Below are 20,160 nucleotides of genomic sequence, written 5' to 3'. Positions count from 1 at the left end.
CTGATGTGACCTTGGGTCAGTCACAAGCTCTGGCACAGCTGTCCTTGAAAAAGAGCAGTTTGTATCAGAGCTCTCTCAGCCCCACCCACCTCACAGGGTGTCTGTTGTGGGGAGGGGAAGGGAAAGGAGTTTGTAAGCCGCTCTGAGACGCCAAGTGAAGGGCGGGGTATAAATCCAATCTCTTTTCTTCTTCTCTTCTCCCTCCCTTATTTCCCCCCTTTCTTTCTTGCTGTCTTTCCCCCTTCGTTTTGTATTTTCCTCCATCCACTTGTTTGTTGAGTATAACTAGGGTTGTTGTGTTGTTGTTTTTTTTAAGCAATACAGTAGAAAGTCACTTAAGTCTGGAGGGAAAACATTGGCTGGGATAAGGAGGGCTCGATTTTAAGGCACGTTCTCTTTCCAGGACGCGCCACGTAGGAGAGTAGCCCCTTCTCAGTGGGGAGAGTGAAAGTAACCTGAGTTTGCTGTCCGGTTTTGTTCCAGAGTTTCTCGGTGCTGGCTGGGCCTAGAACCGATGGCAGACAATGTCTACGACTAACAACATAGCCCAGGCCAGGAAGCTGGTTGAGCAGCTGCGCATTGAGGCTGGCATCGAGAGGATAAAGGTGAGAATCGGCGACGAGGAGAGTCGACTGAGTGGAGCGCACCAAATCAGGCCAGGCGTTCCCTTCGGAAGAGGCATTCCCCACTATTGGGGGGCAGGGAGTGCAGAATGCTCTTCTGGGGGTGGCAGGAATGTGGGCAAACCACGGGGAATGCTTTTCCATGGGAAGGGAACACCTCTTCCCCCAAGCACCTTCTAAGAAGCATTCCGTAGGAGGAAACGCTTCTTCTCATAGAGTATGCTGCTACCTACCAGTTTCATTAATTGTGTAGCGCAGTTCATTGGAAGCGTCGTTTTAGTTGATTGAAAGGTTTTCAGTGGATGAAGCTCACCCGCTGACTGATGGGGCATTGCAGGATTCATCACACATCTCCTGCCATTGCTCTGAGCAGACGGGAAACATTTCTGAAGGGAGCCCCATGCTGGTTCTTTCAGAGAGCCAGAGCTGGTTTGAAAGAAGATGCTCGACTCATTTTTGCCACGAGCACCCGGGCTTGTGCAGTCTCAGAAACCTTTTAGAGGCAGTGTGGCCCGAAAGAACCATGGGTGTGCACCCATCCCCTGCAGAATGAAGCACCTCTCAAGCCTTATCCAGTTCTCCGAAAGCTCTTGAGTGTCTCTGTTATTCTCTGGTTGCCAACTTCTGAACCAGCCCCTGCAGCTATGGCATTTACAGTTGGCCAATCGGCAGCCATCAACAAATGATCATATTTGGCACCATACCACAACAAAGCGTCACCATCTGATTTTCACATATCAAAGTAAGGGTAAAAGGTTTCCCTTGCTCAAAAGCCAGTCGAATCCGACTCTAGGGTTGCGGTGCTCATCTCTGTTTCCAAGCCGAAGAGCCAGCACTGTCCGAAGATGCTTCCGTGGTCATGTGGCCAGCATGACTAAACAACAAGGTGCACGGAACGCTGTTACCTTCCCACCGAAGCGGTACCTATTTATCTACTTGCAGTTTCTTGCTTTCGAACTGCTAGGTTGGCAGGAGCTGGGGCCACGGACGGGAGCTCACTCCGTCACGCAGCACACTCGGGTCTCGAACTGCCGAGATACAGACCTTCCGGCCTGCAGCTCAGCGTCTTAACCCTCTGAGCCACCACGGCCACAAACCCACAGTTAAATTCATATCAATAGCCAGGCTAGGTTTGTCTCTCTCGCCAACATTAAAAGCAAGTGGCCTAAACCCATGTGAATGTAAGAACATGTCTCTTAGGTGTATTCGGAGCATGTTAAACCAGGAAGATCCCGCCCACTGAAGCCCCACAGTGGCATCTCCGCTCCCTCCAGTGCCATCCTCTGTGGCTGAACGAGAACACCCTGGAAGGAGGAATTGCAGGCCGGACATCTGAGGACAGGCAACCCTTCTATTAAGTATCCTGCATTAGCACCACAGTCTCCAGGGCCGGTTACCAGCCCAGCCCGCTGTTGTCTTGTAATTTGCCGAAGTTGGTGCCCATACCTTCCGTCCCACCCTTGCGTCTTGGTTTCAGCCTGTCTCCGCAGGGCTTGGTTCCCAGAATAGACCTTTGAACTAAAATAAAACTCAAGCCTGAAGTAATTTCTCCCAGCCGGCTGCTTTGCTGTGGCTTCCGGGACTCCCGTTTTTAGCAGCCGAGGGCAGAGCCACAAGTCAGCGGCTCTCTCTTCCTGGAGGAAGAGGTGGAGGAGGAGAGAGGAGGGATCCTAATCCGTGATTATATTTAAATTGGGTTCTTCCCTTCCTCTGTACCACTTATTCCTCGCGGTGCCTTTCTCAGCTTGTGGTTCTGCTTTTCCCCCCCTGCGATCAGTCAGTTAAATAAATAAGACTTGAAGAAGCGCCTGTTTGAGATGGGGAAACAAAGAAGCCATTTAGAACAAGTTCTGGCAACTCCCCACTCCCTTTGATTTTATCTAATTTAGGGGTCCCCAGCCTGTGGGCACCTTTAGAGTTCTGACACGGCGTGGCGGGCACAGCCATGAAATGGCTGCTGCAGGAGGTGAAACCAGCCACAACATGGCTTCTGCCGCTTACCTTCAGTCACATAGTGAAGGTCCCTGTACTGCGGTGGCCGCTGCTGCCAAAACAGTGTTTTTAAAAACATGCAGAGAGAATTAAATCTCCAGTGACCAATCACAAGCTTTGATGGGGGAAATCCCTGCCTGGCCCTGCCCACTTTCTAAGAACAGATGGCGTGTGCCAGGAAAGGTGCTGGCTGGTGTCATGTCATCCAGGGGCACCACGTTGGGGGGCCCCTGATCTAACTCTTTTCCCCCTCCCCCTCTCCCTTCTGTGCTCAGGTCTCCAAAGCATCCTCCGAGTTAATGAATTATTGCGAGCAGCAAGCCAGGAACGACCCTCTGCTGGTTGGCGTTCCTGCCTCTGAGAACCCCTTCAAGGACAAGAAGCCGTGCACCATCCTATAGCTTGGCCCTCGCCTGCATGTTCGCCCTCTCTCTCTCTCTGTCTCTCTCTCAGGCAAGGCGCCGGCCTGCACCGATCTAAAGCCGAGTCAAGCAAATTTTCAGTACTGCGCAGAGGGGTAAGGACTGAGAGCTCTCAGGCTTAGCCGGCAGGCCACGAAACCTCTCCTTAAAAACAAAATTTAAGAAGCGCTCGCAAATCCGAGGTCCATCTCTGATCCCGGGAAGGGTTCCCATTTTAAAAACAAAGCGGTGTCCTGGTTACAGGGAGGGAAGGGGGCATCTGTTCTTTACTATAGCGCCAATGTTTGGAAAGATGGGGCCAAGCCTGGATTCACATCCACTGATTTTGCTTTGACCTGGCCCCCCCGTCTTAAGGGACGAGACCAGAGTCAGGCACACGTGCGTGCGCGTGTACGTTTTATTGTATAAAACGAATGTTTCCAAACGACTGAATACCGAATGTGTGCCCGGGGAGGGGGGTGGAAACTTAGGGAGATGGGGCACGTATGCAGGAGCCATATTCTAAGGGGGTCGTTGTATGAAAATCATGAAACTTTCTGTCCGTTCCCAGATGTGCCGCATGGCTGGGAAGCACCTTGTGACTGTACAGTGTCTGCAAGCAGCAGGGATAAAGGCTGCGTCCTTGCAACGGTGTGGGGGGGAATTGGCCAGTGACCTGTTCTGTGATAAACCCATTATCCTCATGGGAGAGAGGATCCAGTTTCAAGAAGCAAAAAGCGATAGGAAATAGGGTCCTTCATTTGCCATCAAATCACCCTTGGGGAACTCGGCGCTCCTTTTTCCTGCCCCTCGCTAAAGCGCTGCTGGCTTCCTTCCCTCTTCTCCCCTGCCAAATGGATGGTGCAGGCAATGCACTCCCGCAGAGGCCCCCCCCCCATTTTAATTTTCCTCCCTTGTCCTAGCAGCTCCCTCCCATCGTAAAAGCCCTTCCTTCATCCCATCGACCTGTGTGGAGCTGAATCCCGAAGGCCCGCAGTGTGCGTTTTCATGCAGCATTCGGCAATTCGAAGTTTTCCTTTCCAAGGAAAGGCATAACCTAAACCTGCATGCGCTAGCAGATCTTAGAGAAGAAAAGAGGGCGGTAGAGAAGGGAAGATTCTTGGCCAGTCCTCTCCTATACAATGGAAGCAACCTGACCTCTCTGGTGAAGTCCAGCAGCTTTGAAGGTCCTCTATGTTTATGGATGTGAGGAGCCCGTCACAGCCCATCTCGGGGTGGCGCAGATGGCCTTGTTTGCAGGGGCCCCCCTTGCTGCTCACTAGCTTGTGAGCAACAGGCCTCCCTTCACTGTCTTTTCCCTGCACCGGCAAGACGAGCCCGCGTTTTTTCACCATCCCACCTAAGATCGGTGCTCCGGCTAGTGGCCAGGTGACAGACCCCCTGAGTCGAGAGACTCCTGAGCCGGCCTCCTCATTAACCAAATGCACATTTTCAAACTGGGATAGGGCCCCAGTGAGCAAAAGTCAAGGGGGGGATCGCTCCTGTAGTAATTCACGTGACGTCCTAGGTGGCGTGCAGTCAGCAAAGGGTGCTGTTCCGCTTCGGGTCTCACGTGGGCAGGGAGGGAGGGTGACTGCAGAACCTCCACCTGCCTTCCCGGACCCTCTTTGGCTCTGTTCTCCATTTGATGTCTGTAGCCGGGCATCTTGAGAGGATGCTTCTCAGTCCCTGCTTTGGCCAGGCTAAGCCAGCAGAATGAGCTGAGCCATCAACCCTGATGTCCTAATGGCGGCACGAGAGGTGAGGGAGGGGTCGTTGGAAATAGGAACACCTCAAGCCCATCTCCAGGCGTGTGCAGGGTCCACGCTACCGAGCCCTCAAAGGCTAAGTTTGGCGAGCAAGGGCAAGGCTCACCTCAGCTGGAAGTGCCAGAGAATCCGCCTCCTCCAGTCCTCTCCTGACTCAGACCTGTCCCCAGGGGGCCAATCGGCGACTCGCTGTTTTGGACAGCTCTTGAGGCCCCCCCCCCCTTGTGTCGCCTCTCCAGGAGGTTTGCCTCCCTTGGACTAGAACAGCCAGTGCTCTAAAATAATTCCCCGAAACCCATCTTGGATCGCCTCCCTCTGCTGCTCCTCCCGAGAGATCAGTCAGTGCTGCTTTTGCTCCAGAGGTGCTGACCCTTCTCAGTGGCTCTCTTGCTCGCTCTCTCTCTCTCTCACCTCCTGCTATCAGCCTTTTAGAAGACACCTGAGCATTGCCGGCCAGCATCCACACCCGATCCCTCCTCCAGAGCAAGGTCATCGGAACCAGCCAATATTGACCGTTTTCACTCTTGTCCGGGGGGTGGGGGGAGGAAGGCGGCTCGGTCAGGGTCTGCGTTCTCCCCTCCCAAGTGAGGTGCTCATTGCCCCAGAGGAGGCTTTGTCTTCTGCCAGCCTTAACCCCTCTTCTGCCAGGCAAGGTGCTACCAGGGAAAGAGCCCCCTGGCCCTTCAACTCCAGGCTGGCTTCCTCAAGGGTGCCGTGCTGGTGCCACCCGGGGCTGGAGGGGGGGCTGCCAAAGTGGGACCGCCGGAAACCCCTTTTGTCGGCCCCGGGTCTTTTCATTCCTTTCCGTTTCTTCCCAGGCTCTCTGCCGCACTAGTCCCCTCAGCCAGGTCCCCAGACTCTTGCCTCGGTAGGCCGAGAGGGCTGAGGTCCGTTCTCCCGCCCGTCCCCTCTTGCTTGCTTGCACAGCAGACTTACAGCTGGCGCCGGGCAAACCTCAGTCTGCCTGAGGAGAACGAGATTGACTGGACTGCACTTCTTGGGAGCAGGAGGGGTTCTTGGTGGTGTTTTCCAGACATAGCCTGGGAAGGAGCGTGGGGTGCCCCATACGAAGAGGGGATAATGAGACAGGAGGAATCCCATTTCCAGGATTTTGAAAAACGGGGGCACTGTAAGGGAACGCACACCAAATGATCCATCACCTGCGCTCTTTGGAGTTGCCTTTCTTTGGCTGAGCTGTGCGAAATGATGGTAGAAGGGACAGGGTCAAGGGACACGGACCCTCCCCCTTTCACAGGCATGGGGGTGGCTTGCCAGATTTGCAGCAGAGCACTCTCCTGACCACCAGACATGCAGGATCGTAGGCTGTGACCTCCCGCAGCCCACGCTTGCAGCGAACCAGTCGGGCGACAGGCCATGTATCCCAGAGACTACGAGAGGGAAAGCAGGCTACATCATGGGCAGAGTTGAGGCAGCAGGGCTAGGAAATGAAGCGGGAAGAGATGGCCTTGGCTGCTGGAGACTTCGGGGGCGGAGAGGGTGGGGAGCCAGGCAGGGGCCCCCAATCCTTGACTCCCTCGCTTTTTTAAATGAACTCTCCTTATACGAATCCATTGGGTGACTGTGATTTGTAGGTGTGTGTCTTTCCCCCCTTTTTGTAGAGCATCAATATAAGTGCAGATTTAACGGTAGCAGCTTTGTACTTTGTGCATCTCTCCAAAACAGTGCGGAGAACTAAGAGCCCTTTTCTGGACTTTTTAAGTGCTGGGTAAGGTAGAAAAGGCAAAGCGAGATATCTGTGTGGGAGATTGGGGGGGGGGATCTCCCACCTGGCGTTCTTGGACTCCCACTGTCTTCAGAGGGCCCTTTTAGTCTGGATGCCGACACACTCCCACTTGGGAACTTCCAAACTCTTTCTGAAGAAAGAGAAAGAGAGAAGATGAAGCTGGCCGACCAATCTCTTCCCCCTCTCTCATCAAGACGGAGGGAGCCATTTTGCACACACAGCTTTCGTAACTCAGATTGGGGCGTGCACTTTATCCTCTAAAAGTCACAGGATTGGCTTGGAGGTTTATTCCTGCAGACAGACAGCAGCCAAAACAGTTGCATCTCTCTCTCTCTCTCTTTCTCTGCTACAAGACTGCTTGGCCTTGCTTACAGAGCAACCTGATGCAAAAAGGGGGGATTTTAATAACCGCGGAGAAGATTATTTTCTTTTTGGCAGGCAGGTCAGGAGAGAAGCTCCGCAAGTGTTAAAGGTAACAGGATCCCCTATTGTCTCCTTCTGCATCCAGCCATAACAACTTGCTTAGCTATGAACTATGCCTCTGCTCTGCCTTGTTGCTTTCTCAAGGAGCGCCCCCCCCCAACTCTGCTCTGGCACGCCAAACCAAGGCCGGGGCTCCCCCCTCTCCACCCACCCCAAGCCAAGCCAGGCTCCTTGTGCTCCCCGTCTTTGTTACCTGCAGGGCTCTCTTTGGAGATCCAGGCCTTATGCAGGATTTCCCTCCCTCCCTCCACAGACACCGACTGCTCTTTCTCCTTTTGCCAAAACCCTGTTTCAACAAGTACAGTAAGAATTGATCTCTTTTTTATTTTATTTAACAAGGTAAAAACAGAACCACACACACACACACACACACACACATTTATGTCATATTTTTAAGAAAAGACATTGCCAGCTTCATGTTGGATATCTTGTGCTTTTAATTTCTCTACCCCACTCTCTTTCTCTCTCTGGTTTATTGTTCTCGTTTGCCCCGGGGCTCCCCCCTCCCGACCCACCCCAAGCCAAGCCAGGCTCCTTGTGCTCCCCGTCTTTGTTACCTGCAGGGCTCTCTTTGGAGATCCAGGCCTTATGCAGGATTTCCCTCCCTCCCTCCCTCCACAGACACCGACTGCTCTTTCTCCTTTTGCCAAAACCCTGTTTCAACAAGTACATTAAGAATTGATCTCTTTTTTATTTTATTTAACAAGGTAAAAACAGAACCACACACACACACACACACACACACATTTATGTCATATTTTTAAGAAAAGACATTGCCAGCTTCATGTTGGATATCTTGTGCTTTTAATTTCTCTACCCCACTCTCTTTCTCTCTCTGGTTTATTGTTCTCGTTTGCCAAATCCTGATATCGTTGCCAAAAGCAAATCGAAGTTTGTTTAGACTGTATCTTAGGAAAGTTTAAAAACAAACAAAAAAAATCTGTGTGTGTAATTGTAGGCTTGATCATCTTTCTTTCTAGTTTCTCCTCCTTTTTTTAATTTTGTAATTTCTTCATATTTCCAGTGTGCCATAGACCAATTTCTTGCACAGTGTTTAATATTTTGTGGAATTGCTGTTTAAAAACAAAACAAAAAGTGAATTGATAACACACCGAATTAAAGAAAAACCTCACTTTTGCTGGCGTTCCTGTCCTCCTTCCTGCTCTCAAATGTGATTACACAGAAGCGCAAATTATCCGTATTTATCATGGAGGTCGTACTCCAACTAAGGGAGGGAAGGCGGCATGGTATAGCCGGATCTCGTTAGATTTTGGAAGCTAAGCAGGGTGGGTACTTGAAAGGGAGACCACGAAGGGACGACTCTGCACAGGAAGAGCCACCTTGGCTTCTCACCAGCCTTGAAAGCCCCTGGCCGAGTTCTCTGTAAGACTGCTGCGACTTGATGGCACTTTACACACACACACACCAGTTGGCATGCTGCCCCTGCTTGCAGTTATTCCCTCCTTCAGCAAGTGAGGCCGCCACTCTGGCAAGCACCTTTTTTTTAGCAGCTATAGGTGAGGATGGGGTCCCTATCACATGGCCTCTTTGCACCCAGGCAGATAAGTCAGGACCAGTGTTCCCTCTAAGCTGAGTTAGTGTGAGCTAGCTCACAGTTTTTTAGACTGCTGCGACTTGATGGCACTTTACACACACACACACCAGTTGGCATGCTGCCCCTGCTTGCAGTTATTCCCTCCTTCAGCAAGTGAGGCCGCCACTCTGGCAAGCACCTGAAAGGGTTTTTTTTTTAGCAGCTATAGGTGAGGATGGGGTCCCTATCACATGCCCTCTTTGCACCCAGGCAGATAAGTCAGGACTTATCGATTGACATAGCAGTGCCTCCCCAAAAGCCCAGAGCAGTTAGCCGAAGAGCGAAAGAGAATCCAATCCAGCTTCACTGCAGAACCCCTCCCTTCCCCTCGGGGCTCTGGCATGCATTGTGTCGGGCACTAGGAGAGGTACTTTCCAGTCAGCTCAGTTGTGTCACCCACACAAGTGTGCCGTCTCACTCATAAGACCAGGTGCGAAATCCCCCCTGAGATCCTCTTTGTAAGCCGAAGGGCCCAGGAACCCAACAAGGGACCTCCACCGTGCCAACCATGTAGCCAGCGGCTGAATCGCGGCCCTGTCCCCAAGCTGCAGGGCAAAGCACATCTGGCCAGTATTCTCCCTCCTGGGACATTTTTGACTTGGTTTCCCTTTCCTTTTGCACTCCAAACACACACACATACACACACTACATGCCTGCACAGCAGATGACCCAGTAGCCCTTGGGAGGCACTGGCCTGATCCGCACGTGGCCTGTTGTCCCTCGTGACAGGCATAACAGCCAAAAACTGGCAAAACACATCTTGGTTTCCTGGAACGAGGGGGGGGGGGAGAGAGACTGGAGCAGCTGAACTGGAATGCAAGCTACAGCCAGAGCGTCTGCAGAATGGGAGTTTCCTCTACATTCCTGGAATAATCCTGATTTTTTAAAAAAATTATTTATTTTTCCTGGTGTCTGCCTTGAGGCTTTGAGCTGGAAATGTTTCTCAGAGGATGCCGGCACAACGTGGCCCGCTGAAGGGGCACAGCCCTGGCTCCTGATCCCTGCCTGCAAGCTTCCAAATAAGGGATGGTTATTGCTACCTGGAGATAGAGACCTATATATATCCTTCACTCCCATCACCCGTGCAAACAGCCACACCTTAAAACTTTCCCTGATCACTCCTGTGATCTCCCATGAACTAGGTTTGCCAGGTCAGGTTGGCTGAGAAGCAGGAGGGTGCAACTTCTCCCCGTGTTTTGAAGGCTCGAAGCGGGGTCTATATCGGCAGCCTTCTCTCCTGCTAACGCCAGCTCTGTATTTTCCCCAAGTGGTGAGACATTCCATAGTCCGCACCTACCTGGGATGGTTCCCTCTGGAGGAGAGGGCATTAAAGACTTTTTGTGGGTTTTCTTTTGTTTACAAATAGGCACTGCACAGGGCGGCCCTCCTCCAGGGCAATGGATCCCCTACTCTACCAGGTCCTTGTTTGAAAAGCATTTTCTTTTACAGAGTGTGGGTTCTCCCTGTGCAAAAAAGGAGAAATATATGTGGAAGCTTCCCCATTAGGCTTCAACCTCAAGGCAGCACCAGCACAATGTAGCACTCGGAGTGGGGAAAGCGGCATCCAAATCCCCACTCTGCCATGGAAACTTGTGGGTGACTTTAGGCCAGTCATATGCCTCTACCCCACAGGGTTGTTGTGAGGATAAAACACTGGAGGGCTGAATGATGCTGAAAGCTGCGTTGGGTACCCTCTGGGGAGAAAAACGGGGCCGGGTATAAACAGAAACAATCCAGTTTTTCCCAACAAAGTGATTCCCTGGTGCAGAGAGACTTAACCTGTTGAGTTCCTGACTGGCCCAAGCTCCAAGCAGCCCTGCCAGGAAACAGTGTTCCCGATCCTAACCAGCAATACTCACGCAATGCATGATAGTTCACGTTCCTCGAAACGGCACTCCAAATGGAAGCTTGTGGTGCCAGAACCAGTGTTTGGACCGGGCAGTGCTGTATGTCTCCTTGCAGGGGACAGTCTCCAGGGCATGGGGATGTGTGAGTTGGGGTGGTCCAAAGATTTTGGGGGCGTGCAGCCCGGCCCCAGTGTCTGCCTGTGTGATTGTCCTCGGGGCACCCCGCTTGGGAGTAGCTGGCTTTGGACCAGGAAACAAGATATATCTTCTTGAAGGGGAGAGTCCTGTGAAGCTGGGGGTATATGATATGTGGTGGTCCAGACCTCCTTTTGGGGTTCAGAGCTTTCCAACTCTTCTCAGTGTTTCTGGATGAATCCACGAATAAGGAACTGTGAATAAGGAGCCAACTTCAGCCTCCTCGAAACGGCCTGGTTTCGGACTGGGTCCCCCAGGCATATGCAGGCTGGGTGCAAAAGAGCTATATACTCCAAACCAAAAAAAACCTGTGGTTATAGTAACAAAGTATATATTTCAACAATATTAAAGAGTGCAATCTCAACAGATCATAAGTATGACTATACATTCACATACTGTACAATCCAATCACACTGTGATGGAAACCACAGGCAATCTCATAGACGCTTAATAGTCCAAGACGCTAATCTTCAAAGAAAGGAAGGAATAAAGTGCTGTGCCAACAATAAAGCACTTCTTTCAAGATAGTAGACTGTTGTATATTCATACTTGCGATCTGTTGAGATTGCACTCTTTAATATCGTTGGGATATATACTTGGTTAATATAACCACCTTCTTCTTTTGGATTATGTAGCTTTCCGTGGTTCTCTCCTGTGCTGTACGGGTGCAAAAGAGAGCAACCGATCACTCTTTAATATCGTTGGGATATATACTTCGTTAATATAACCACCTTCTTTTGGATTATGTAGCTTTCCATGGTTCTCTCCTGCGCTGTACGGGTGCAAAAGAGAGCAACCGAACGTATGCAGAGTTTCTGAAGAGTAACAGTACAATCCTATGCAGAATTAGTTCAGTCGAAGCCCAGTGAGATCAGTGGGCACAGTCTGGAGTAACTCTGCATAGGATTGCACTGCAAGCCTCCTCCTCCCTGTCTCCAGTTTTCCCTGCCTGGCTCTGTCTGATTATGGCTTTTTCCAATTGCTGGCAAGAGGAGCCACGGGGACTAGACTGAGAGAACCGTCGAGTGGCAGGTCTTGTTTTTTCAGACTCCCTCTTTCCTGTTGGAAGAAAGGCCTTTTTTTTTTTTTAAAGGAGACTTTTCAAATGAGGGCCAGACTCAGTACTCCCTGATCTCTCTTGTTCCTGGAAGTCACTTCCTCTGCAAAGGCCCCTCGGGTGGGAGGAGAAAGATGTTGAAAGGCCTTTTGCAGACACACACACACACACACACACACAAAAAGAATGGCAGTAGGAATTGGTCCCCCAACCTGGTAGCCTGGCACCTGCCAAATGTTTTTAGAAGGCGGGCATTACCAGGTGGGGCTTTTGCCCAGCAAGGCTTCTCATTGGCCGCTGGAGATTTAATTGGCTGTGCAGAGTTTAAAAAAAAAACATTGCTTGGACAGCCACTGCCACCATGGCACAAGTTTCTTTATGGTGTGACTAAAGGTAAGCTGCAGCAGCCGTTTTCCTGGCTGGCTCCACCTCGTGTGGCAGCCATTTTGTGCCTGCATCTACCGCGCTGTGTCAGAATCCCAAATGTGCCCACAAGCTCAAAAAGATTGGGGACCCCTGAATCAGAGGAATCAGATACACGCTGCTGGATCAGGTCAAAGGCCTGCCCAGTCCAATAGAAGCCGGGCAGATGCATTCTGGGAAGGTCACAACAAGCCGGGCAAGACAGTGGCACCAGCCTAAACCTGTTCTTTGTACCCCTCATTTGGCATTCAGAGATAGGTACACTGCCTCTGGTTCCATGGAGCAGTCTGTTGATACTGTGTCAATGCATTTTAATCCCTTTCTAACAAGGACTCCAGAGCACTCCTGTTGGGACGGGAGCAAAGTGACCCACAAGATGGTATTCCCAAAGTAGGGCACCAACATAACAGCCCTCCCCTTGCTGTTCTGCCCAAATGCTGATATTCATAGGTAGACTGCCGCTGAATGTGGAAGCTCCATCGAGATCTCCCTCCTTGGCTGGACCTCTGCTCCTCCCTGATTTTGCCATATCCCTCTTTCTAAATCCACTGGCCATCATCACATCTTCTAGCAGTGAGTTCCACAAGTCGATTATTTCAAAGATGAGGGGCGTGGGCGAAGAGAGTGCGACGCTTGCATTTTGAAATAATTTTGTACCTCACTCTTTTGCACCCCAGCTACAGTCTGCAGCAGTAAATCTGGGCAAAATAGAACCCACCCATTCAAGGAGTGTGCCTGCTGCATCACTGCATGATATACTGCTGTGCAGGGATTGATGCAGTGGGACCGAGAATAATAAGCTGCCTCCTCACCGAGAGGCAGAATGGCCAGGCTGTTTAGGATTGCTTTGCATCCATACAGGGAAGCCTGTCCCAGATCAGTAACTCAGGCAGAGAGACAGAGTGAACTCCTCTGCAGGCAGATCGGTGCCATTGGACTCTACGTTTGTTCCTCTGCGTGCAGTTAAGTTTTCTCCTTACACAATGACATTGAGCCTTTTTCTCTGTCCTGAATTTACGACACACACCCCGTGGCTTTATGGAACAGAGGCGAAAACAAAGTCCCCTCTCTCCACACCACACCATGCCTGCCCTCCTCCTCCTCCTTGCGGCTTGCGGTTGGAGCCGAAAGCTCAGCCTTCGGCCCTTGAGGGTTGGGCCTCACTTTCCAATCGGCATCGCCGGCCCAGAAAGTGGCTGGCGGAACAAAGCTCTCGTCGCCGGGGCTATAAATAACCCGCCCTTGTTCCCGCGGGAGCTATTTTTAGCTCCTCCCGAGCTATAATTATCTCCCCGCCGCCGGCTGCGCTGGGTCGGAGGCCAGGAAACAACGCAGCAGCTTGGCACCGGAGCCAGCCTTGGGGAAAGGGGCCCTTCGCCGGGCGCCAGCCAGGTTGCTGCGCCAGCCGCGTCCGGGAGATTTGGGGAGGCCAAGGCCACCACCCCGGCGGCTCAGAGAGGCGGCGGAACGTTTCGCGCCCCTCCCCCTGTTGCCGCTGCCATTAGCGCAGCCATGACTTTTTAAAGAGCCCCTAACAAGACCTGGGGGAGCCAGAATGACCTCTCTCGTGTGATGCCGCTCGGCCATCACACGCGAGAGGTGGAATTTGCCCCAGGACTCCAAAGCCACCACCCCGGGGCTCAGAGAGGCGGGGGAACATTTTGCGCCCCTCCCCCCCGCCGCAGTCATAACTTTTTAAAGAGCCCCTAACAAGACCTGCGGGAGCCAGAATGACCTCTCGCCGCTTGGCCATCACACGCGAGAGGTGGAATTTGCCCCTAGGACTCCAAGGAACTGCTAGGTTGGCAGGAGCTGGGGCCAGAGACGGGAGCTCACTCCGTCATGCGGCACCCGGGTCTCGAACTGCTGAACTACTGACCTTCCACAGCCTGCAGTTCAGCGTCTAACCACTTGAGCCACCGCAGGTTACAACCTGAGGATCCACGAGGATCCATGCTTTGGAACCATGTTTTTGCAGTTTTGTGGAGGCACGAATTACTGGGGGCATGATTTTTGGAGTGCTGCCTATAGTCTAAGACATGGTCTACAGTATGATGTTGGTTTTATTTCATTTCAGCGTAGAAATCATATGAATTCATGAGGATCCGTGCTTCGGAATCATGTTTTTGCGCTGTTGTGGTGCCACGAATCTGTGGATGTGTGATTTTTGTGGTGCCCCTTGTAGACTAACACATGACCTACAATATGATGGTGGTTTTATTTCGTTTCAATGTAAAAACCATATGAAATTCATGAGGATCCATTTAACTCCGACTTTTACCCAGACCCCAAAATCTCCAGGCATTTCCCGACCCAGAGCTGCTAACCCTACCTGGAGAGTCAAGGTAGGCTACAAACGACTCCATCCCACACAGGTGGCTCCATCTATCCCAGGACACTGTTTCCAGCAGTGGCCAGCCAGGTCCCAACATAGGGGGGTGCTCAAGAAAGGCAGTAGAGGTGAGTCCGCTCCCTCATTGTTTTCCTCTCACCAAGTGTCACTTAAAGGTAGACTGCCTTTGCATTTAGAGGCTCTACTGAGCTCTCATGTGCTTGATATTTGACACGAGTCTACTCTTTAAGTAATTTTTTTTTGGTAAGGGTGGAAAGGCAATATATCCGGTGATGTTTTAAATAAAATAAATAAATACATCTAAATCAGATCAAAGCGGGTTCCTCATTACCATTCTGTCAGATTTTTCCAGGCAGCTTAGAAGCAGAGGCGACTTCCCACCCTGGCTCTTTGTTCCTCTGGTATCTGGTATTTACAGACAGACAGCCACTGAAAATGGAGGTTCCATTTAGCTGCCGTTATAGTCCTCTTCTCCCCCACGATTTTCCCCCCTCAGCTTCTTTAAAGCCACCTGAGTCACTACATGCTATGGCAGGGGATTCCGTAAGTTAATAACAAATTGGGCGAAGCACTGAACCACATACAAGGACTCCGTGAAGCAGGTGCAGTGGGTGGATGTCAATTGCGCAGCTGTGGAAATTCACCAGATCCAATGGGGAGAGGGGGCAGAAATAGTATTCCCAGCTTTCCACCTTCTGTCCCCATCTCTGCTCCCAAGGGAAGCCTGGTTGTTTTTAGATGATTTCCGTCTGAGTTTGCATGCTTGCAATGAGCAGCCTGCACTTTTTCTCAATGTATCCCCCCCCTTTTGCATAATTTTGTTTGTGCAACCTCACATATTTAGAAAGGCATTGACTTGTTTACCGACTTAATTTGTTTGGTACATTGTAAAGCCGCCCTTCCTCTGGTAACTTAAGCTGAGAAAGAGAGAGAGTGACTGGCCCGAGGAAACCCAGGAAGTTTCAGGGGAGAGCTAGAATCTGAATTTGGGTCCTGCCGGAGCTCTGAGGTGAGTCGCAAAGTGAACTTTCAGCCTTCCTTTCAGGAAGCCAAGAACCGTCAAACACGTTACGTAGGAAATGCAGAATCTAAGTGGAGCCTCTTCGTCTTCATCAACTCAACAAGAGGAAGGAGGCATACGTTTGCTGAGTAGAGACCCTGGTGCTGGTTTCTAAAACTCTAGAGAAAGGGGAGAGAGGTTTTCACCTCCCCCCCCCCCATATCTACTAGAATTCAGGGTCACCCAACAAACTTGATCGGCAGCAGATTCAGGATAGACCGAGAAAAAACCACCCAAACTTTATTCAAAACAGAACTAAACCGGAACTCACTGCCACAAGGTGATCTCTGGCTTAGATGGTTTGAGAAGGGACTGGGCAGATTAACGAAGGATGACTCCAGAAAGAGCTATTAGCCATGATGGCTAACTGAAACCTCCATGTGCAAGGGCAGTTTACCTCTCAGTATGAATACCTCAATGGGATGCTTTGAAGCACATTAATTCATAAGGTTGCCATAAGTCAGAAGCCACTTGACAACCCTTAATACACCTGGCTCTGACCTCTATGGCCTAGGCTAGCCCAGTCTCTTCAGATCTTGGAAGCTAAGCAGGGTCGGCCCTGGTTAGTATTTGGGTGGGAGACCACCGAGGAAGTCCAGGGTCGCTATCCAGAAGCAGGCTATGGCAAAACCACCTCTGGTCATCTCTTGCTCTTCCTTGAAAACCCTGCAAGGTCACCGTAAGTCACCTGCAACCTGACGGCCCTTTCCACCAGCAGGAGTACCGAGGGAGAAAACAGTGGGCAGGTCTGTTGCCCCCTGCTCCTCACATTTATGCCTTCGGGCCTGTCTTGGGGTTGACCGGTGATAGAAACCGGATGCTGGACTAGCTGGACCTGCCTCGGTCTGACCCTGCAAGGCAATGCTCCTGTTCGTCCTGAGCATTTTTTTTAAAAAAGTGTTTTGTAGACAATTGTGCAACTGTTTCGATGTCTATGGTAAAAAAAAAAAGGTGTGGCAGATTCTTAGATTTACAGGGAGTTTTTTTCCTATAGCCTTTCTATGCTAGGACCAAGGCTGCCAGCTCCAGGTTAGGGAAACCTGAAGATTTGGGAGGGTGGGGCTTAGGGAGGGGAGGGACTTCAATGCCATAGAATCGACCTTCCAAAGCGGCCATTTCCGCTAGGTGAACTGATGTCTGTCGCCTGGAGATTGGTTCTAATAGTGGTCTATCTCCAGCCACCACCTGGAGGTTGGCAGCCCCAGCTAGGGCCTTTTTTCACGGTTTGGTTTGGGGAACGGGTGGGGAAAGGTGTCAGATCCAGCTTGCCATGAGCTCCCCCCACACACCCCTTTTCAGCACAAGACTGACGATTCTGCCCTTTCCCCTGGAAATTCCCTTCCTGGCTTACTGTCAATGGATTCCATGGAAAACAGCCAGGAACGCACGTGCTGTGTCCACCACTTGGGGGAATTGGCCCTGAAAGGGGCATAGCAGGGGCTGGTGGCGCTGGAAACGGCCTCTCCCGATGCATCCCTGCCCCAGTTGGGCACAGAGGCCATGCAGCACACTTCCCACCCCACCCTCGGGTGCCGGGGCCGTTTCCCTTTCATCTAAGCTGCTCTGCTGGAAAATTACCGGCTCCTGCTCCCAACTGAAGCGGCATTTGTTTGCTTTTGATCCACACCCCCTGTCACTCAGCAACTGGTGCCCACCCGTAATCGGGAGGAGGCCTGGAAACCTGGGGCCTGGGCCAGAAAAGTGGGTGAGGATTGGCCAGGGAGAGACCATCCCCGGAGCAGAAAATCCTGGAACTGAAGCAATGCACAGGCGCTCCCACCCTCCGCACCCCTGGCTCAGAGTCAGAACTGATGGTTGATGCAATGCCAACAACAGAAAGCCGGCAGCTTGCAGTATGAAAGAATTCCAGATGGCTCGAGAAAGTGAGCCCAGCCGCGTTCCCTGGGGTCAGTCGCAACGAATCCCATTTGCAATTCTTTCCAGCTTGATTTTAAATGCTTTTCTTATTACTGATTTGAGGTGTTTATATCCCAACAGAATAGAGTTCTCACGGCAGCTTACCAGATGGTGACAATTCTCCACAGCACTCTTGGTGCCTCTGCAAATGCAGAAGCATTCTCAGGGGCTATGGAGCATCCATGAGACCAGTGTTGCATGCACAAGCCTTGCTTGGGCCCTCCGTGGTCTATCTCCTTCACACACACACACACACACACACACACAACCACCAGAAGGCATTGGGGGGACTCTGAAAGAAAATTAGTAATTGTTACATTGTGATAGATACTAATATAGCAGTTGCCAATTTTTTAAAACAATTTCTTTATGAAATTTGTCATTTTATACAGCCACGTATTTGGCACTTTCTTTATATTTTCAGAGTCTTTTACATAAAGTTATTTTCCCACCATTTATACATTCTTAACCATCTTTTTTGGAATAGGGTTTCATCTTTCCCATGAATTAACATAGTTAATTTGTCCATTTATGCAATGTCCAGCAGTTTCAAAGCTATTTCCTGTCTAGAGGGTAGTCTCTCGTTTTTCCAATATCGGGCTAGTAATATTCTTGATGATGTTAGGATATAAGTTAACAAGTATCTTTCTTCTGGCTCATAACAATCTGGAATTATATTTAGTAAATATATTTCAGGTAGTAAACTAAGATTAACATTCAATTTTTCTAATATTATCTTTTTTACAGATCTACAAAATTTTTGCATTTTTTCACATTTCCGCCACATATGAAAAAGGATCCTATGTTACTTTTACATTTCCAACAATTTTTAGAAATTGTAATCGAACATTTAGCAATTTTGTCAGGTGACCAGTACCACCTATGAAACATTTTGTAAATATTTTCTTTAAATGATGTTGATTTGAGAAGTCTCATTATTTTCCATATTTTAGCCCACTCATCAATGTCAATATTATAACCTATATCTTGCATCCACGTTACCATAGAGGATTTAACAATCTCATCCTGCATATAGTTCTCCAACAGAAACTTATATATCTTTTGAATTAACTTATCACTGGATGAAAGCCAGATTTTATCTAATTCGTTGTTTGATACATAGAAGAAGAGAAGAAGAAGAAGAGATTGGCTTTATACCCCGCCCTTCACTACCCAAAGGTGTCTCAGAGCAGCTTACAAACTCCTTCCCCTCCCCCTCCCCACGACACCCACCCTGTGAGGTAGGTGGGGCTGAGAGAGCTCTTGACAGAAACTGCCCTTTTTTCAAGAACAGCTCTTATCAGAACTATGGCTTGCCCAAGGTCATCCAGCCAGGTGCAAGTGGAGGAGTGGGGAATCAAACCCAGTTCTCCCAGATTAGAGTCCGTGCACTTAACCACGACTACACCAAACTGGCTCTGGTAAGCCTAAGCGTTTATCTTTACTATATACAGATTTTAATTGCGTGTTTTCCCACCAGGTCAAGTTTATGTTTAGTGACTGTAACTTTTCTAGACTTTTTAGTTTATTATTTTATCTAGTAGATTTTCATATGGCACCTTCTTGATACAATTCAATGTCTGTTAGGAGCAAACCAATGCTTAACTCCTAACAGACATTGAACTGTATCAAGAGGCGGATACCTTGCTATACAATAGGATTACTCCTGAGGAAGACTGGGATGAAATGAGTTTTTTATACCCGGGTGCTCATTTATGATGGACTTTCCTTGTCATTGAGTGTGATGGACTTTCCTTGTAATTTTGTAAAGTTTTATTGAGAGTATGATTAACTTTTCCTTGTGTTTTGTAAAGCTTGATTCATTATACAACATAATCTTTACTAAATGTTCTGGTCACTCATGTCACAGTGTTTGTTGTATTTTCCTCATGGATACCTGTGACCAATGTTCCCTCTAAGCTGTGGAGTCTTGTGAGCAAAAATTCTACTTTGTGAGCTACTGGCATTAAAGTTATGAGTGAGCAATTTGGCTGCTGCATAAATCAGTTTGCTTTGGAGCCATCCCTTCCTGAGCTAAGACAAAAATCTGTGAGCCGGAGGCTAAAAATCTGTGAGCTAGCTCACACCAACTCAGCTTAGAGGGAACTATGACTGTGACCTCCCCCCCTCTTGTTTGTTTGCTTTACCACCTGCAGGTTGGTAGCCCTACGCACTGGACTAGAGAGGCTGCAAGGTCACTGTTCACCTGAGGTGGCCCCCCCAAAAAACCCTTGGTCAGATCTCGGAAGCTAAGCTGGGTCGACTCTGGCAAGTACTTGGATGGGAGACCTCCTTAGAATACCAGCAGTCGGGGGGGGGGATGGGACATAGGGTTACCTGGCTGGCTGGTGGGGGGAGGTGTCCTGGTCCTTATTCTGGAGTTCTTTGGTGTGCGCGCCACGATGATGTCACCCAGAAGCAGGCTCGTAGCTACGGTGGGGTGCTTCGGGGCCCGCCCCCTTAATGAAAAGCCCAGACCTACCAGTAGCCATGCCCGAAACCTTATTTTTGAGGAGAGGCTCCCCCCTACTTCCTGCTGCAGGCTCGTAGCTACAGTGGGGTGCTTCGGGGGCCCGCCCCCTTAATGAAAAGCCCAGACCCACCAGTAGCCATGCCCGAAACCTCATTTTTGAGGAGAGGATCCCCCCCTACTTCCTCCTGCAGGCTCGTAGCTACGGTGGGGAGCGTGGCTTGCCCTTGGG

At 50.2% G+C, this 20,160-nt stretch overlaps 1 protein-coding gene across 2 annotated transcripts in view; it reads left to right on the top strand.

The window, feature by feature from the left end:
* The window catches only part of GNG7 (guanine nucleotide binding protein (G protein), gamma 7), a 140,489-nt gene extending 133,012 nt beyond the window's left edge, over positions 1-7,477 (top strand). For both annotated transcript variants that reach the window (XM_015405501.1, XM_015405500.1), the window contains 2 exons: positions 484-605; positions 2,891-7,477. In XM_015405501.1, the coding sequence (XP_015260987.1) occupies positions 525-605; positions 2,891-3,016 (207 nt within the window). In that variant the 5' untranslated portion in view covers positions 484-524 and the 3' untranslated portion in view covers positions 3,017-7,477. The remainder of the gene's footprint in view (positions 1-483; positions 606-2,890) is intronic.
* The last annotated feature ends 12,683 nt before the right edge of the window (positions 7,478-20,160 follow it).

The sequence above is a fragment of the Gekko japonicus genome, unplaced genomic scaffold (genome assembly GCF_001447785.1).
Source record: "Gekko japonicus isolate JY-2015 unplaced genomic scaffold, Gekko_japonicus_V1.1 scaffold2312, whole genome shotgun sequence".
Taxonomy (NCBI): domain Eukaryota; kingdom Metazoa; phylum Chordata; class Lepidosauria; order Squamata; family Gekkonidae; genus Gekko; species Gekko japonicus.
This window is presented reverse-complemented; position numbering and strand designations above follow the sequence as displayed.